The 18,274-nt window shown below is 41.8% G+C and overlaps 1 protein-coding gene across 3 annotated transcripts in view; it reads right to left on the bottom strand.

Moving 5' to 3' along the window:
* Window positions 1-18,274, bottom strand: part of LOC129696308 (peroxidasin homolog) — a 481,759-nt gene that overhangs the window by 72,249 nt on the left and 391,236 nt on the right. For all 3 annotated transcript variants that reach the window (XM_055634092.1, XM_055634091.1, XM_055634090.1), the window contains 2 exons: window positions 14,708-14,865; window positions 7,255-8,758 (listed from right to left, as the gene is read on the bottom strand). In XM_055634092.1, coding sequence (XP_055490067.1) covers window positions 7,255-8,758; window positions 14,708-14,865 — 1,662 coding nt within the window. The remainder of the gene's footprint in view (window positions 1-7,254; window positions 8,759-14,707; window positions 14,866-18,274) is intronic.

The following is an 18,274-nucleotide window of genomic DNA, read 5'->3' as shown; positions in this document are numbered from 1 at the left end:
AGACGTTTGTTACTGCCAGACAACTGATCTCCAAAGGATACTTTATGGCAAGCATTGATATTAAAGGTGCTTACTATCTAATACCCATACACAAGGATCATTGCAGATACCTAAAATTTATCTGGTTGGGGCAGCTGTGGCAGTATAAAGCATTGCCCAATGGTCTAACTTCAGCCCCTAGATTATTCACAAAAATACTAAAAGTAGCCATGGGAATACTAAGGAAACAAAAGCATATAGTCATGGCATATCTGGATGATATCCTCATATTAGGAAAAACGAAGGAATTGGCTGTGGCAGCAGTATTAGCTACAAAACAGCTCCTTGAAACATTGGGGTTCGTCCTACATCCAGATAAATCTAGGTTGAAGCCATCTACTACCATGGATTACCTGGGCTTCACTATCAACTCAATTCATATGACTGTTACATTGCCAAGGGAAAAAATGGTTGCATTAGCACAGTCATGCAACAACTTAATGGTCAACAAACGACCAACTATTCGACAAGTGGCTAGAGTAATTGGGATAATTGTAGCAGCAATTCCGGCTACACAATTCAGACCTTTGCACTATCAAAATGTACAAAGAGCAAAGGTACATGCACTACAACGATATTCGGGTCACTATGACCGAATCATGAAATTACCCACTGAAGCTATATCAGAGCTACAGGAATGGGCAGAGAATGTTTGGCAAAGTTTCAGCCCTATCATCATCACCAACCCTACTTTAGTTATTAAAACAGATGCCAGTGCTCAAGGCTGGGGAGCAACTAACTCCATATCCAGCACAGGTGGCAGATGGACTAAACCAGAATCATCTTTACTACACACACTGGGCATCAATTATCTAGAAATGTTGGCCGCCTATTATGGTTTAAAAGCATATGCATCTAAAATGCAGCACGTGCATGTGCGGTTACAGATTGATAATACTACGGTGGTGGCTTATGTTAACCATATGGGGGGCATAAAATCATTATCATGCGACAAATTGGTCAATATGATCTGGCAATGGTGTGTCGAAAGACATATTTGGTTATCAGCTGCCTATCTACCAGGTAAGCTAAATACAGTGGCAGACACCAGGTCACGAAAATTTAATGATAACATCGAATGGATGTTAAACCCTAAAATCTTTGCTAAAATTATTAAGCAATATGGAACGCCAGATATCGATTTGTTTGCATCAAGACTGAATCACCAGTTACCTATGTATGTGGCTTGGGAACCAGACCCAGAGGCAGCAGCGGTAGATACCTTCACGCTGGATTGGGGAAATTTCTTCTTCTATGCTTTCCCTCCCTTCTGCCTCATCAGTCGGGTACTTCGAAAAATACAGATTGACTCTGTTTCTGGGATTTTGATGGTGCCCGACTGGCCTACACAGCCATGGTTCCCAGTCCTTCACGACATGGTGGTCGAGTCACCTATGGTTTTCCTTAGCGACCCACGGTTGTTGACTCACCCAGTACCCGGCATAAGCCACCTATGCCATGAACACATCAAACTCCTGGGTTGTAGGTTTTGAATAGACCTTACCAGGGACTGGGATTATCCGAACGAACGATCACCACCAAGTCGGCATCCCTGCGAACATCCACCAGGAAGCAGTATTTAACATACATCAAAAAATGGGAAAAGTACTGCCAGGAAACAGGGACAACATATGAAACTGCCACAACCACCGACGTGCTGGAGTTCCTGGCCCATCTACACCATGACGAAAGGATCAGTTACAGTGCCATCAATACAGCACGAAGCGCCCTGTCTGCTTACCTAAAACCAGCAGGACAGCAGGCCATGGGATCCCATCCACTGGTGGTAAAACTCATGAAGGGCATTTTTAATATTAAGCCCCCAAAACCCAGGTATACCCATGTTTGGGATATCAGTGTGGTATTGACATACCTCAGGGGATGGCCACCAGCTAGATCCCTCAGCCTCGAGCAATCTACATTAAAAACGCTCATGCTAATGGCACTCGTATCCGCTCAGAGGGTCCAGTCGCTGCACAAACTAAGACTGGACAACATGGTGATCACCCCAGACCAGATTACGTTCATTATTCTAGGTCTGGTAAAACAAAGCAGGCCAGGAACGCCCAATCCACCGGTGGGATTCCGGGCCTACCCACCAGATCCAAGGTTGTGTGTCGTGACCCATCTACAACAATACCTAGACACAACCCACAATCTCAGAGGGAGTGAAAAAGCCTTATGGGTCAGCCACAAGAAACCTCATGGACGGGTAGCGAGCCAAACCATTTCACGGTGGCTCAAACAGGTGCTGAAAGCTGCCGGAATAGACACTAATACTTTTAAATCCCATTCCACTAGGGCAGCATCGACATCAGCGGCAGAACGAATGGACGTCCCGGTTGACCACATTCTCAATACGGCAGGATGGTCAAGGGAAACGACGTTCAGAACGTTTTATTATTAGCCGTTGATGAAGCCTGACTTGTTTGCAGATAGAATAATACAAACTGCAAATATTTAATTTAAGCCCGGGGGAGCAATTTATTTTTTGTTATTGTTAATAAACACCTTTCTGTTTCTTGAAAAAAAGATTCTTTGGTTGATTATGATAACATTTCCTCCCTCAAGAACTTTGGCAGTGAGTGAAATAAAAACTGTTACACGGTTTGAAATCACAGACCTTTGAAGTCTTCACATAGTCACTCATGTGACTCCGAAGTAAAATAGTAAGATTAAACGAGAACTTACCAGTTCGAAGTTTGATCTGTATTTTATGAGGAGTTACGATGAGGGATTACGTGCCCTCCGCTCCCACCCTCATTAAATAGATCAAACTAGTAAACTGATGTCTCCTTATCTTTACTATGTTTACTTCAAATAACTGTGTCTATCTGTGATTCCACACCGCTGCTTGGAAGTATGCCGCGCCTGCGCACTGAGCGGGTTCTTCACGTAATCCCTCATCGTAACTCCTCATAAAATACAGATCAAACTTCGAACTGGTAAGCTCTCGTTTAATCTTACTATTAAAACAGACAAACTCAATCAGGAACCAAAAGCATGGAGTTAATAATTATTTGATATATCTGTGGGATCCTTGCTTGTCCTCAGTGCCTCTCACATGCTGGAAGACCGAGTTCCGACTTGGCAGCACCGCTCCCTGGCTGACATAGTGACCTGCTTATTCTGCGTTCTTATTTTGCAGGAGGCAACACCCTTCTCAATATGGCTTTTGTGATGATTTCATGGCATGAATGTCCGTGCATTGTCATCACTCTCCATAATACAACACATACAATGTTCATGACATCTACATGCGGATATTGTGCAGCTGGATTTTGCAGCTATTGTTTCCTGTGATTATCATATCAAAAACTAGCAGCCTTTCAAACACTTAAATCGGTTCAATCGTACAGATTCGAGGAAATACAAAGCAGGTTGTAAGCATGCAGCTATGTTATGAAAAGCTGGAAATGTTGAGAAGATCAGGCAGTACCTTTATTCTCAGGCTGCCATTTCCATTTCAGGCAGAATCAAAAAGCACTCTTCGTGGTTAGTTTCTGCCAATAAAATTTTTTTGTGGAAAAATATGGAACGAATTTTGAAAATCTAGATAGAAAACATCCTTGCCTTCCAACCTCCTCAAAACATGCAGCTCAATCAGTCAGTCAAAAGTGGCCTTTAACAAACCCAGGTCTCATTCCTCCGACTTGCTCCTGGTTTGTGGCAAATTTTGCTTTCCTCCACTCAGTTTGCATCTGACCCTTGGGACTGCTTGCACTATCCTGGCACTCAAACCAGGGTAATCGAGATAATGTCCATTAGGTTTGTGAATGGAAAAATAAAACTCAGTAGAAGCTGCCTTATGCTGCCATTTAGCCCCCAAGCATGGTCCACTGAGCCAATGGTGTTTTTTTTCCCCCAATCAGTTGGGCACTTCTGAACCTCAAACGCTCACTGCGTTTTCTGGTGCTTTAAAATTATGAATCTGGGTCAGAGCACAAGCCCCACCTTTCCATGAGACCAAGACTAGCCAAAAACATAGAATGGCCCAAGTTAATTTCAGCTTATATAATTTAATACATTCTGAGTAACTGTTCACATATACATTATTATGGCACCATGAATTTTTCTTATTTTTACATTTTCGGGCAGTACGGTGACACAGCGGTAGAATTGCTGCCTCACAACGCCAGCGACCTGGGTTCAATCCTGACTATGGGTGCTGTCTGTATGGAGTTTGCATATTCTCTCTGTGAGCTGCATGAGTTTTCTCCAGGTGCTCTGGTTTCCTCCCACACTCCAAAGACGTACAGGTTTGTAGGCTATTTGGCTTGGTAAAATTGTCCCTTGTATGTGTAGGATAGTGTGGTGATCTCTGGTCGGCACGGGCTTGGTAGGCCGAAGGGCCTCTTTCCACGCTGTATCTCTAAAGTAAACTAAACTAAATACACTGTCCACATCCGTAGATTTTATAGAAAGACAACCAAATTTCGCACTTTTTAAGTGGCGGGGGCTGGAAACCTGACAAAGCCTGCATTTGTTGTCCTAAAACTTGCAAGTTGTGAAACTTCTGATGACTCATTTTTGCTGTAAAATAATTATTTCCAAAAGATTAGCTCTTAACAAAAACAAGGCAGTTTATCCTTGAATTAAATTGAAAAGTTAGCAGGTTGCCATAAGTGACATCACTAGCATGGTCTGTTCACATTTCAGATTTTCCTCACTGCAGTTTGTTGGATAGAACCATCAACTATCTGTAGCTCTTTTCATGAGACAGCAGATGTAAATATATATAGGATTAAAAAAAAAAAATATATATATATATATATATATTTAATGATTGTTTAACTGTTCCTAATGGCCCTGTCTCAAGGTGCGAGTCCACCCACGAGTGATCCCGAGTGAAAGAAAAACACACACTCGTGGTTGTCTACGAGATTCCAAGTTCATGTTCACGAGTTTAAATGAGTTCCCACATGTATGTCTAAGTTTGCTGTTTACTTCTCATTTCTGCGATGTACCAAGTTCCTCCCCCGAGTTACTCTTGAGCCAACCGTGAATGAAGGTCTGTTTTAAGTATCAAATAGAGGATCTGGAGTAGATTCTGATTCAGTATTAAAAGTTATTTAATTTCAGAGCTTAAAAAAACTAGGCAGGATCTCAGCCCCGCACTCGCTGCCATTGTGGGAAGGGGGGGGTGGGAGGGAAGGGGGGAGGGTGGGGGGGGGGGGGGGGGTGACTTAGTACGGGAGACAAGTGTAGGAGAGGTGCAACACCTGTTTCTTCCCAGTTCTTTCCCTTCCCCCACTTCCTCCTTCTGCGCATTGACCTTTCTGTCTTTCCTATTTCCCAGTTGTCCTTGTTTCCATCTACCCACCATCCTTCCTCCTGATTCTACATTTCACCCCTCACTTTTCTTTCTTGTCATCCAACCATCTGCAGCCCTTTGTCTTCTTCACATCACCTCCACCTTATGGATCCACATACCATTTGCCAGTTCTTTCCTCACTCATTGCCCTCAGCTCTTTCTACCAGCCATCTTCCTTCTACTCCAGTCCTGAAACCTAAAGCATTACCCTTCTCTTTCCATCCACAGATGCTGCGTGATCTACTAAGTTCCTCCAACACTTTGGATTTTTGCCCACTGGCATAACTGTTAATTCTGGCCAAATTGGTGAGGCCAGGTCACTAAAATTGAGTAAAGGCTTCTGAGCTGCTAGGCCATTTGGTCAATTTAAATGTGCCTTCTGCAGAAGTAGGACAAGCTGCAGAATAATGCCAGTTTGTCTAGAGCCTAGATAAGAGCTGCAGGAAGAGAATGGAAACATTTGCAGATCCTGACAATTAGGCTAAATTGCATGGAATGGATTAAATGAATGCAAACCGGACATACACATTGTATATAATGTTGCAAAGGTTTACTTTGGATTGGATTAAGTAGTGAGCCTTGTCTGGGTTTCTTGAATATCTGGGTAAATGTTGCTATGTTTGCTTCCTGTCAGAAGCACCGTTTGTATACATTGTATTAGTCACTGTATTATTGGGTTTGGGAAATGTCTATCATATATTGTGTTAATCAATATCTGTTCCCACGAGGTCCTGTGTCAATCTTCTGGGAGAACACTTAGGACTCCATGGCCTTCTGGAGTGCCTCTGCTTGAGCGAGGCTAAAGAGGGCTTGATCAGGCAGATACAAGAATCAAACCTGTGGTGGTTGGGTCTAGTAGTGGAACTTTAATTGTGTTTTGTCAAAATAAAGTTTAGATGCTTAAGTGCTTGACAGTAATTTGTGACTGAAACTAGACTGGGGGGAAGCTTAGAACGAGCTATTTACATAACTACCAGTTAAGGGCCTGTCACTTAAGTGTCCTTGGCACGCAAATTTACGCGACCTCATAGTCGCGTTGAGCCGAGACGGTCTCGCGAAGGTTGGGCACGATTTCATGCGCCTGCACAGCCGCCTGGAGCGTGTGACGTCATTTGAAGATGGACACAAAGCTGGAATAACTCAGCGGGACCAGCAGCATCTCTGGAGAGAAGGAATGGGTGATGTTTCGTGTTGAGACTCTTGTTCAGTCTGAAAAGAAGGATCTTGACCCGAAATGTCATCCATTACCGATCGAAGTTGATCTTCTGGAAGTGCGCTTGGGACTGCGTGACTTTTTGGAGTGTTTCTGCTTGCACGAGGCTGAAGTGCTTGGCCAGGCAGTTACAAGGATCGAAATTGGTTGGGGAATTTGTTGTTCTATCCAAAAATAAACAATAGTTGTTCCAATGCTTGACTCATTGGCTTGTGACTGGAATAGACTGGGGGGGAGGGGGGGGGGGGGGGGGGGGGGGAGGGGCGGTAAGCTTGAAAAGAGTATATTTACTATTTTCGGGTCTCGATCTGAAACACCAGTCTGATGGAGGGTCTCAAACCGAAACATCACCTATTCTTTTTCTCTAGAGACGCTGCCTGACCTGCTGAGTTACTCCTGCTTTTTGTGTCTATCTTCAGTTTTAACCAGCTTCTGCAGTTCCTTACTGTACATTCATGCCTCACGATTGTCAGATGCAGTGTGCGACATCTACAAAATGCATTACAGCTACTCACCTAGGTACATAATCAATCCACAGTACCTGGTTAACTCACTGACTCTATTACCAAGAAGGATAAAGGGTAGCATGAGCATGGGGCACCACCACTTGTAGCCTTCAACTTCAAGTGGGTTATTTTAAATTATTTGATCATGTTTATGAAAGATGGAGCCTCCACTTCACACTCACCTTTTAAGTTTGTCTCTCACTCTTGGGTTCTTGATCTCATTCTGTAAGTCCTCAAAGTTGCCTACAGTGCTCATGTTGCAAAAGACTCTGTAGTCAGTGTACGAGGGGATGCCATGATCACGGCCTCTCTGGATATTCATTGCTGCCAGGTCCAAGGCTACGGCATGAGCCATTGAGAAGAGCCTCTCCGTCAGTTCCGAATTGAGGACCTCCGTGGGGACTCGCATTTTCCCTGCAAAAGCAAAAAGGCCCCGGAGAAGGGGATCAATGCCCCCTTCTTGGATAAGTCTGAAGGGAGAGAAGAAAGCCTTATGAAGAGGAAGGTGACCCTCAGGAATTGGCTGAAAGGAAGTGTTGAGGCGATGGAGAATGGGGTTGATCAACGTGTGACCAAACCGAAAGGCCGCTGTGGCAAAAGCGTTCAAGATCCCGCCATTTACATTGGGATTATAGTTTGTATACCGCCCCATCCTTTTCATCCCCACGTCTCCCAGGATCTTGGGGAGCCAGTGTTTGTACGTGAGGTGCTGCATCTGCCCACCGACTATTTTCCGTGCCTCGTGGTAGATGGTGTCGCCATCCCAGTGAGGATTCAGTCGCAGTAGTTCGGCCGCGATGCGGTTATGTTCCCGGTACCACAGGGTATGCATGGCCGTCAGGGCAACATGCTCGTTGGCCCGATGATCCCCTGCGAGGAAGCAGGGGATTGGGCTCTCATTCTCATCCCTCAAGCATTCTATGGTCTGGTCTGTGGTAAAAGGCAACATGCGTTTGCTAGACCCTCGCACAGTATCGCCTTCTTTCAACAGACCACGTTGGTTCGTCAGGTCTCTAATTTCCGCGGATTCACGGTCCCTGGTGCCATAGATGTTCGATGCATCGATGTAGGACGTGAGGTGATTGATCTGCTCTCTGGCATACACGGACTTCATCAGCAAGGAAGTCATACCGCTGCCGCAAACCGGGCTGGAGCGAACAAAAAACATGCACGGAGCTCTCCTTACTCGAGGATCGTTGCTTGGAATCATAATTGGAAAGCACGGGGGGTCATTATTGCATACAGAACTGCAAGGCTGTCCATCAGAGAACCGTGACATACTGAGAGCGGGCACGGTCAGATCCATATCATGGTCCAAGAACTGTCCCCACTGCATGAGCATATGTGTATATCTGTCATCTGGAGTTATTGTCTCTGTCCCAATTAGTGTTGTGGAAACAAGGCGAGGGAGAGGTAAGGGGTAGCCGTTGTACAAACGGATGGAATCAGTACCTCTCGGGAGGCTGAAACCATTTTCGTAAACCGGTTTAAGAATTCTCTGAAAGGCTGTGAGGGACGCTCCCCACATGGGATGCTGCAGGTTGTTGCACGTGCCATCGTGGGTTCGATACTTTTGGTGATAACATATATCCGAGCAGTTCGGGAACCGCCTGTGAGCTGTGCATCCAGAGAGGTTGGCTATGAGGTCCAAGTAACGTGGCGAAACCAGATTGTTGTAGCGGAAATCTGAAAGAACAAAAATAATCACAGCAGTCAGGCTCCTGAGGACGGATATCAATTTATCTTAATGATGTTGACATTTCTTCTTAATTGATTTCAGCTCCCCTACTGAACAAGAATGACATGCTCAAGAATGTGCAGAAGGGGATAAAAAGATGTAGATGATAGTTAGAATCAAATGAAAATTAATTGAATTCCAAATGATTAATCTCAATCTGTACAGCCATTTACACATATGTAGATAAGACACAAAATGCTGGAGTAACTCAGTGGGTCAGGCAGCATCTGTGCAGAAAAGGAATAGGTGACGTTATGGGTCATGACCTGAAAAGACACCTATTCCTTTTCGCCCGAGATGCTGCCTGTCTGCTGAGTTACTCCAGCATTTTGTATCTATCTTCGGTGTAAACGAGCATCTGCAGATCCTTCCTGCATATGTGTGTAGAGATTGTTTCTCCCCTTCATCTATCTGGTGTGTTGTGCATTGTACTACCAGACATTTTCAACCCCTATCAACATTTGTGAAACTGGATAAAAATGTATTAAAGGCCACACTATAATAACAGCCACAGAACAAATGCAGAAAAGATTTATTTTCTGAGGAGGTGAGCAAGACTGCAGGGGAAGGGGGATCGAACAAACCAATGCAAGTCTAGATAACCCTCCTACAATGGCCTGTTCTGATGACAGTGTGATCTCAATAGGAGCACATTTGATCCGAGGTGTCAGCCATGCTCAAGTGACTTGCACACAAAAGTGCCGTTGCCAATTCCCTGTAATGCACAATTTCACCTTCAAGTGATTACTGATGGGGTATATCCTGTAAAAATCCTTTTTACATGTGTGAAAAATGTGTGCAAACAGATCCAATTTCTCAGCCTTTGTTCCCAAAATTTTCAATTGAAGAAACTAATATATTCTGAAAGTTTTCTGGACTTTGCTCAACTTGAAATGATTCAATTTTTTTTCCCTTTGGAATTAAGCTGTTCATCTCGTTTCCCATCTAGAAACCAATCTGGTGACAATGAGCTGCTGATGTCATCATTGTTTAGCCCACACCATGGTCTAGAGTAGAATGTTATCAGAAAACACCACAGGAAGGGAAAGCAGCATTGTGGCTCAAGAGATTTATTACTCAGCTAATGCTGGCAATTCTGTCCCGGTGCTAACAATTCCAGCCAAAGGATTACTCAGTAAACATGCAATGTACTTGAAGCTATTGAAGTCATTTTGTTTTCTTGGGAAGTAAATAAAAGGGAATATTCAAAGCAAAATTAATAATCATATCTCATAGTTTCCTCACTATGCCAATCTGCACACAATCTGAACCAGGGAACAATATTAAACTCTGAAGGAAGGATTAAACCGAAGTTGCTGGTTTAAACCGAAGATGGACAGAAAAAGCTGGAGCAACTCAGCGGGTCAGACAGCATCTCTGGAGAAAAGGAATAGTTGATGTTTTGGGTTGTGCCCCTTCTGTTTTTTTATTCTTTCCTTGAACAAATTTAACATAGAATTGCTGGCACACTACTGAGACAAGTTCATTGATGACAAGTCAGCCCAACATGGTAGATCTTATTCCAAAGATTCCCCAAACATAGTTATCAATGGCTGGATAGAACACAATAGCAACATTATTTATATGATAACTGCTCAATTATTTTTCATCTGCAACTATTTATCGACTGAAGTTTTCCAGATGTTTCTGATAATGAAATTTTACAAACAAAAACCAACACAGAGAAAAGTTGCAAGATATAATTGGAAAGTTATGAAAGACTAATCAGTATTTTTTTGAGTGGAAAATATCAACATAAAGTAAAAACAGGTTGAAGTTAGTTTTCTGCAAACAAGTGAAAGTAAAACCCAATATTCAAATTTATTTTACATGCAACGTGAGGAATTTTGCCGTGAATTTGACCGAACTTTATAAAAATTGATACAAATTTATTTTCCCTTCATGGCAACCCAGGATAAGTACCTGGAATAACACAAAAACAAGTTTAGTACTTTGATTAGGTTGTCATCATCAATGAATGAGTTACATTAAGCACATAATATGCTGCATTTCTGAAGAACAATTTAGCATAATGATCAACAGAAAGGCATGTTGCAATAAATCATTTTGTTGTTTTACACATTATAAGCTTTCCCTGGCCAAGTCATGAAGCCATAATAAACATTGGCTAATTACAGGGATGGTAAACCTATGCAGTAACTATTGTTTAACACAAAGTGCAATATAGTGTTCACTAGTTACTGCTGTTAACTATTTAATTCCCTTCATTGTTAGCAAAACTGGAAATCAAAAGTAAATGTTTCACTCACCGGAGTAATGCCAGGATGCTAGCATCAATAGTCAGCAGAGCCATTAGCCACAGCTCTGTGACATCTCATTGCTGGCTTTCATGACATGTAATTAAGGTTTAAGCACCTGGAAAAGAAGAGCAAAGTGAATGGCTGAATATTTCAGCCGAGATATTACGCAATAAAAATTGCATAAGTTGAACTTAACTGTGGTGCAGGATGGGTGAAGTTAGAAAAACTTGGATCCATCTGGATTTTACATGCCTCCTCTTTAAATAAAGGAGTTGGGATGTGATAAGTTGGAAATAATAGTATTTCCTCTGTCCACCTGCCTTTCCATTGTGGGATCAGTTTGAGGGAAGTTGTGGATGTATTTCAAGGTGATGGGTCATGCATATATGGAAGGAGCTGCCAGAGAATATAGTTGAGGCAGGTTCAAGAAAAGCATTTAAAAGGCATTTGGAAGGTCGATGAATAGAGAAGGTTTAGAGGGATATGGGCCAAATGGGATAAGCTTAGGTGGGCATCTTGCTTGGCATGGAACAGTTGGGACGAAGAATCTGCTTGTGTACCATATTACTCCATGACTTTATGGCTGAATTTGGCCATGTTGGCAATTAAATATGCTGAGAAGGTATCTGATTGCCTTTTCCACCTCAGACTGCTATGATTCCAAGGATCAGTTATTGTCTGTAAGGTGCCATAGGCAGAGAACTCAAGAATAATGGCAGATAGTCAAAATAATCTTTCTGGGTTTGCAACTACTTATCAAGATAGGCATGGTTTTTCAGGAATATGAATCGTCTTACAATGTCCTGGAGCATGGGATCGAGTCAGTGTCAGGTGACAAATGAGGTTTAAAAATGTTTTTAAATGAAATAAGAAAGAAAAAATATAATTTTGATGCTGATATGAATTGCAAGAAACTATGGGAAAGCAAAATACATGACCACAAAGTAGAAATATTGGAATCTGGCGAACAGCACAGAAAATGCATTAAATATTTATTATGCTTTGTATCTCCAGATTTGTGCAAATACGTGAGTTCACTAAATATCAGGTGGTTAAATAAGCATAACAGGACATCTGAAGGCATAATAGAAGTACAACGGGATCTGGGGGTCCTTGTTCAACAGTCAATTAAAGTAAGCATGCCGGTGCAGCAGGCAGTGAAGAAAGCGAATGGCATGTTGGCCTTCATAACAAGAGGAGTTCAGTATAGGAGCAAAGAGGTCCTTCTGCAGTTGTACATGGCCCTGGTGAGACCACACCTGGAGTATTGTGTGCAGTTTTGGTCTCCAAATTTGAGGAAGGACATTCTTGCTATTGAGGGAGTGCAGCGTAGGTACACAAGGATACTTTCAACGGAGAGCTAGATAGGGCTCTTAAAGATAGCGGAGTCGGGGGATATGGGGAGAAGGCAGGAACGGGGTACTGATTGTGGATAATCAGCCATGATCACATTGAATGGTGGTGCTGGATCGAAGGTCCGAATGGCCTACTTCTGCACCCTATTGTCTAAGTGCAAATCAATTTGAGTAGATGTGAGCAAGAATAAATGTTGAGAGATAATCTGTCTTATTTATTGTGTGTCTACCACAGATTACCCACTATGATTAGACAGGTGGTTTCCTTAGTAAATTCTTACTGGTCATTTCAAATTGAAATTAATCCCTCTACCCATTCCATTTTTGACTAAAACGTCTAAAAAAAAAAAAGCAGAAAGATTCAGCCATATATTTCTTTTTCTTCTTTTCCAGTTGATACTTAGTTTTCGTATTTGGAGCCAGCAATGATATATCATCAAGCTATTGCCATATTACATGTGATAGCAAATGAAAGGAGAATCCAGACAAAATCTTCACACTGAATTCACCTTTTATGTAAGTGGTTAAATAAAATCAGTGAAATTAGTTTTTTTTATCACACAAACTACATATTGCAGAGCATATTGCAGAGCAAATAATTTGATTTCATTAATAACCATAAAACATATTCCCTTTCAGGTTTAATTTCAATATGTGTACCAATTAATATGATAAGCAATTGACCATTTACTCACCAGATAGCTTCCACCTCCAACAATGTAACCAAATACAAGAATACAGAAGGCTGTGGAAGCCAAGTTAATGTATATTTTTAAGAAAGAGAGACAGTGTAGATAGATTCTTGATTAGCACGGGTGTCTGAGGTTATGGGAAGAAGGGAGAATGGGATTGAGAGGGAAAGCTAGATCAGCCGTTATTGAATGGTGGAGTAGATTTGATAAACTGCTGACTAAGCCAATAAATTGTCATTTAAATTATGGGAAAGCTAGCAGAAATTCTACGGGATCTTTTATAAAGGTATACATCCAACCTGGTTCTGTAATACAGACAGAAACTGTAAAAGCACCTGGATGTAAACACCTGGGTTTAAGTCTAGTAGCAAAGTTTAAAAAAAGTAGGTGATCAGAAGAGCAAACTGCGGGTTTAACTCCACATTAGAACCTATATTTTTACAGAGGCAAAAGAAAACAAAACATGGACCATGAAGATAAATGTGGAATACAACTTCAAATTAAGCAATGACAACAGTGAAAGAGGGCACCGATTCAACATTTAAACAAAAGTATCACAAATCCAGGACCAATGTGTGAACATTTTTATTACAAATGGAATCTTGATAGCCAAGAAAACTAATTTGAGTGAAGCATAACAAACCATTACCCATTTTTTGATCAGAAATATGTTACAATTATGCGTAAAAAGTGATAAATATAGGGAACCAACTTTTATTTCTTATATTTGCTGCAATTAGAAATAGATGTTAGGATGTGATTTATAGTAATCATTAAATATTCAAGTATACAGTTAATATTCATAGAATATGTTCTACCTCAGTAAATAGACACAAAATGCTGGAGTAACTCAGCGGGACAGGCAGCATTTCTGGAGAGAAGGAATGGGTGACGTTTCGGGTCGAGACCCTACTTCAGACTGATGTCAGGGGAGTGGGTGGGATAAAGATATAATGTAGTCGGAGACAGTAACACTGGTGGAAGAACTGGGAAGGGGGAGGGGATGGAGAGGGAGGGAAAGTAAGGGCTATTTGAAGTTAGAGAAGTCAATGTTCATACCGATGGGGTGTAAGCTACTCAAGCGATATACGAGGTGCTGTTCCTCCAATTTGCACTGGGCCTCATTCTGACAATGGAGGAGGCCCAGGACAGAAAGGTCAGATTGGGAATGGGAGGGGGAGTTGAAGTGCTGAGCAACCGGGAGATCAGGTTGGTTAAGGCAGACTGAGCGGAGGTGTTCAGCTAAATGATCGCCGAGCCAGTGCTTGGTCTTGCTGATGTACAGAAGTTGACACCTGGAACAGCAGATAGAATAGATGAGATTGGAGGAGGTGCAAGTGAACCTCTGCCTCACCTGGAAAGACTGTTGGGGTCCTTGGATGGATTGTACTTCAGTGGATTCAGAAGAGCACATAATTGGCACAAATAGAATGAAAAACAATGTCCAAAATGTTGTGTTGATGATTTTGAATATTATCACTGATACTGGATAATATTGATACCACTGAAAAGGTTTACCTTTTTTTGGGTGTTTCAGCTATGTTTAGGAAACCCCTGGTTATTATGTTTCTCTTTTAACGGGATCATACCTATGCCTTTGAAGTCCACAGCTAAGCCTTGCTTGACGTGGTTCTGAATCAGCTGCAAGGTCCTCTCGAAGATCTCTCCTGCTCTTGCTGTCTCCACAGTGAAGGGATCTCGTGGGTAACGGAACAAAGCCAGCAAGTCATTCGGACTGAGAGGACGCCTGGAAATGTGGAAGGAAAGCCAGACCTTTAAAAAGTAATGTGTAGGAAAGAACTGCAGATGCTGGTTTAAATCAAAGGTAGACATAAAATGCTGGAGTAATTCAGTGGGACTTGCAGCATCTCTGGAGAGAAGGAATGGGCGACATTTCGGGTTTCGACCCTTCTTTAGTCTGAAGAAGGGTGTCGATCCGAAACGTTGCCCATTTCTTCTCATTTTAAAAAGTAATACAGTCAGAATAGTCTTTTAGAAATTAATTGATATATAATTAAACATAATGCCTTTGATCCATGTTCTTCAAATACGCCTCAGCCCACCAGCTATAGAATCATAGTCATACAGCATGGAAACAGGCCCTTTGGCCCAACTCATCCATATAGACCAAGATGCCCCATCTAAGCCAGTCCCATTTCCAATCCCTTTAAATCTTTCCTATCCATGTACCTGTCCAAGTGTCTTTTAAATGCTGTTGTAGTTGTCTCACCTACCTCCTTTACAGCTCGTACCACATATCCACCACTCTCTGAGTGAATAAGTTTCCCCTCGGTTTTGTATTAAATTTTGCCCCTCTCATCTTAAACATATTAGGACGTAGAGGTTTATGATTCACCTACCCTGGGTAAAAAAAACTGTGTATTTACCCTACTTATTCCCATCATGATTAAATACACCTCTGTAAAATCACCCAACCCACTTCCTTCTGTGCTCCAAGGAATAAAGTCTAGCCTGCTGAACTTCTCTCTATAGCTCAGACATGTAAGAAGATCCACCTCATTATTTAGACAGTGACAATAGCATTGCATTACCCAGCTCTCAAATTGAAAAGATTGTGTATATTTATAATTTTTCCTTGTTTGGTAACTATGGTTGGTTTTGAAAATCCCAATGAAACAGAAATTTCAAACTTAGTATCAGGCTGAAGGTTAACTCCATCAACCCAATGGTTAAAATTTTAAAAACAGATATGGCAATCTATTGGAGACAGGAAGGTGCCTGGCATATGTATGCGTCAATTGCCCCTGTTTTTTTTGTAAACCAATGGCATGGCAATTAAGAGGAAGTTAAATTCTGTCATTATCTAATGAAAAGGATTGCCTAAATTACTGGCAGCACAATGCTGCAGCTGGAAGAGCTGCTGCCTCACAGCACCAGAGACCCAGGTCCAATTCTTACCTCAGGTGACGTTAATGTGGAGTTTGCCCATTCTCCCTGTGACCGACTTGGTTTCGTCCGGGTGTGCAATTTCCTCTCATATCCCAAAGACATGTGGACTTGTAGGTTAATTTCCCTCTATAAATTGCCTTAGTGTGTAGGGAGAGCTTGCAAAAGTGGGATAACATAGAGCTGGTGTGAAAAGTGTGATGGTCAGCGTGGGCTCAGTAGGCCAAAGGGTCTGTATCCATGCGGTAAGCTTCAATTCAATTTGATTAAACTGAATGGCCTATTTCTAAACACATATTCTATCATAGCTATTTCAACTGTTGCAAATATTGGCCAGTTTACTCAGTAAAATCTAAATCGATTAACCTCAGACACTGACGGGAAAAAATAATTTAATGGAGAATTCAGTACAGTTTCAGTTCATTTTAGTATACTGTCAATGTGTACGGTGAAAAGTTTGTTGAATGCAGGTCATTTCAGAAGTGCTTGAGTTCTAAAGCTCATCGAGTGTCCAAAACTTGGGTAAGATACCAAGCACATTCTTCATTGAGAACTCTGCTTCTTCCATATCCTAGTAATGGTTGGGTACTCTTGTTCATGTGAAAACAATTGGGTGTAGAGGAATGATTGCCTCACCAAATCAGACTTTACAGCGTGTTAGAGCAATCAAACTTAGTAATAGTGGGAGTGAGATTAAACAAAATAGTTGGGGATCACAGAATATAGAAATGCTACTGTTAACCTTTTCAGTTCGCCAAGCTGAAACATCACAATAAGTTCCTCTGTGTTAATAGGTTCTGCCACACTATTCCCCTCCTCAGCTCTCCTTTCACTGTGTAGCATGCAAACTTAGCCTGCACGAGATAGCCCAGCTGTTGGCGGTTGTGCAGTAAACAAGCAGAAGCAGAAGTGTACCTACAGTAAAACCACTTTGCCGACCACTACAATCAGTTGCACATTGAAATGCAGAGCGGACAACTCCAGTAAAAAAGACAAATGATTCTCAAATGTGTGCAAAACAAATCTGATGATATTACTTAGAACAAGCTGTGTGAAATAAAGTCTTTGTTTAGGGCTATGGCTTTTCTAAATATAAAGTTTATTAAATTTATACCAAAACAAGAATGGTGGAAGAGTGCAATTGCTCATATCATCTCATTTGGGATTCTTTATTTAACCTTTGTTTTTCCAGCTGCAGTTACCTATATCTGATGGGCATTAATTGTAAAAGAAAGCAGTCACAAGCATTCATGATAAAAAGAGAAGGTAATCCATAAGTCACTGCTGTATAGGTTTTGTCAGCTTGATTCATGAGAAATTGTTCAAATGCTGGACATTCATCACATCTCATTACCAGCAGGTCACGAGATGATAGTTTAAAAGTTCAAGGTGGCAATTCCTGAAAGAGCACATTTGAGAATCTGAACTTGCCAGTGCAAACTGGTGTACAAATTGCCTGCAAATTAGTTTAGTTTAATTTAATTTAGTGATACCGCACGGAAACAGGTCCTTCAGAGCACTGACCAACACTCCCTGCACATTAACACTATCCTACACACACCAGAGACAATTTTACATTTATGCCAAGCCAATTAACCTACAAATCTGTATGTCTTTGGAGTGTGGAAGGAAACCAAAGAACCCGGAGAAAAACAACAGGGCGACTGTACAAACTCCGAACAGACAGCACCCGCAGTCGGGATCAAACCCAGGTCTCTGGCGCTGTAAGCACTGTAAGGCAGCAACTTTACCACTGTGCCACTGAGCCACCTTTATCTTGGTCTTATTAGCATTCACACACACGGTGAAAGACACAATACATTAGTTGAAAAAAAGTAAATGGAATGTTTCAAGGTGAAGAACTAAAAAAGTGGGCAAATACCAAACTGCAGCATCTGTGGCGGGGATGGATAGAAGACCTTTCAGGTCAGGACTCTTCTTCAGACTCCAGCTCAACATTTTTTTGTTCAGTATTTTGTTAAAATATTTTGCTCAACATTCCAGCAACTGCAGTTATTCCTGTATTTAACTAAAAAGGTTTATTCTTGTTTTCCCGGCAGAGTAAAGCTGAGAGTGTAAAATTAAAAAAAAAGTCCAATACTTCTGGTCTTAATTAATTTTAATTGCTCTGTAATGGAACTCTGTTAACTCCTCCAATTAATGACTCATCTCTGAGAAAGCTACTGGAAAAAGAAAATCTGCAGTTCTTTGTGGAGGAGGCGGAGGGAAATAAGGGCAGGCCTCCCAAC

This window comes from Leucoraja erinacea, chromosome 4, assembly GCF_028641065.1.
Source record: "Leucoraja erinacea ecotype New England chromosome 4, Leri_hhj_1, whole genome shotgun sequence".
Taxonomy (NCBI): domain Eukaryota; kingdom Metazoa; phylum Chordata; class Chondrichthyes; order Rajiformes; family Rajidae; genus Leucoraja; species Leucoraja erinaceus.
This window is presented reverse-complemented; position numbering and strand designations above follow the sequence as displayed.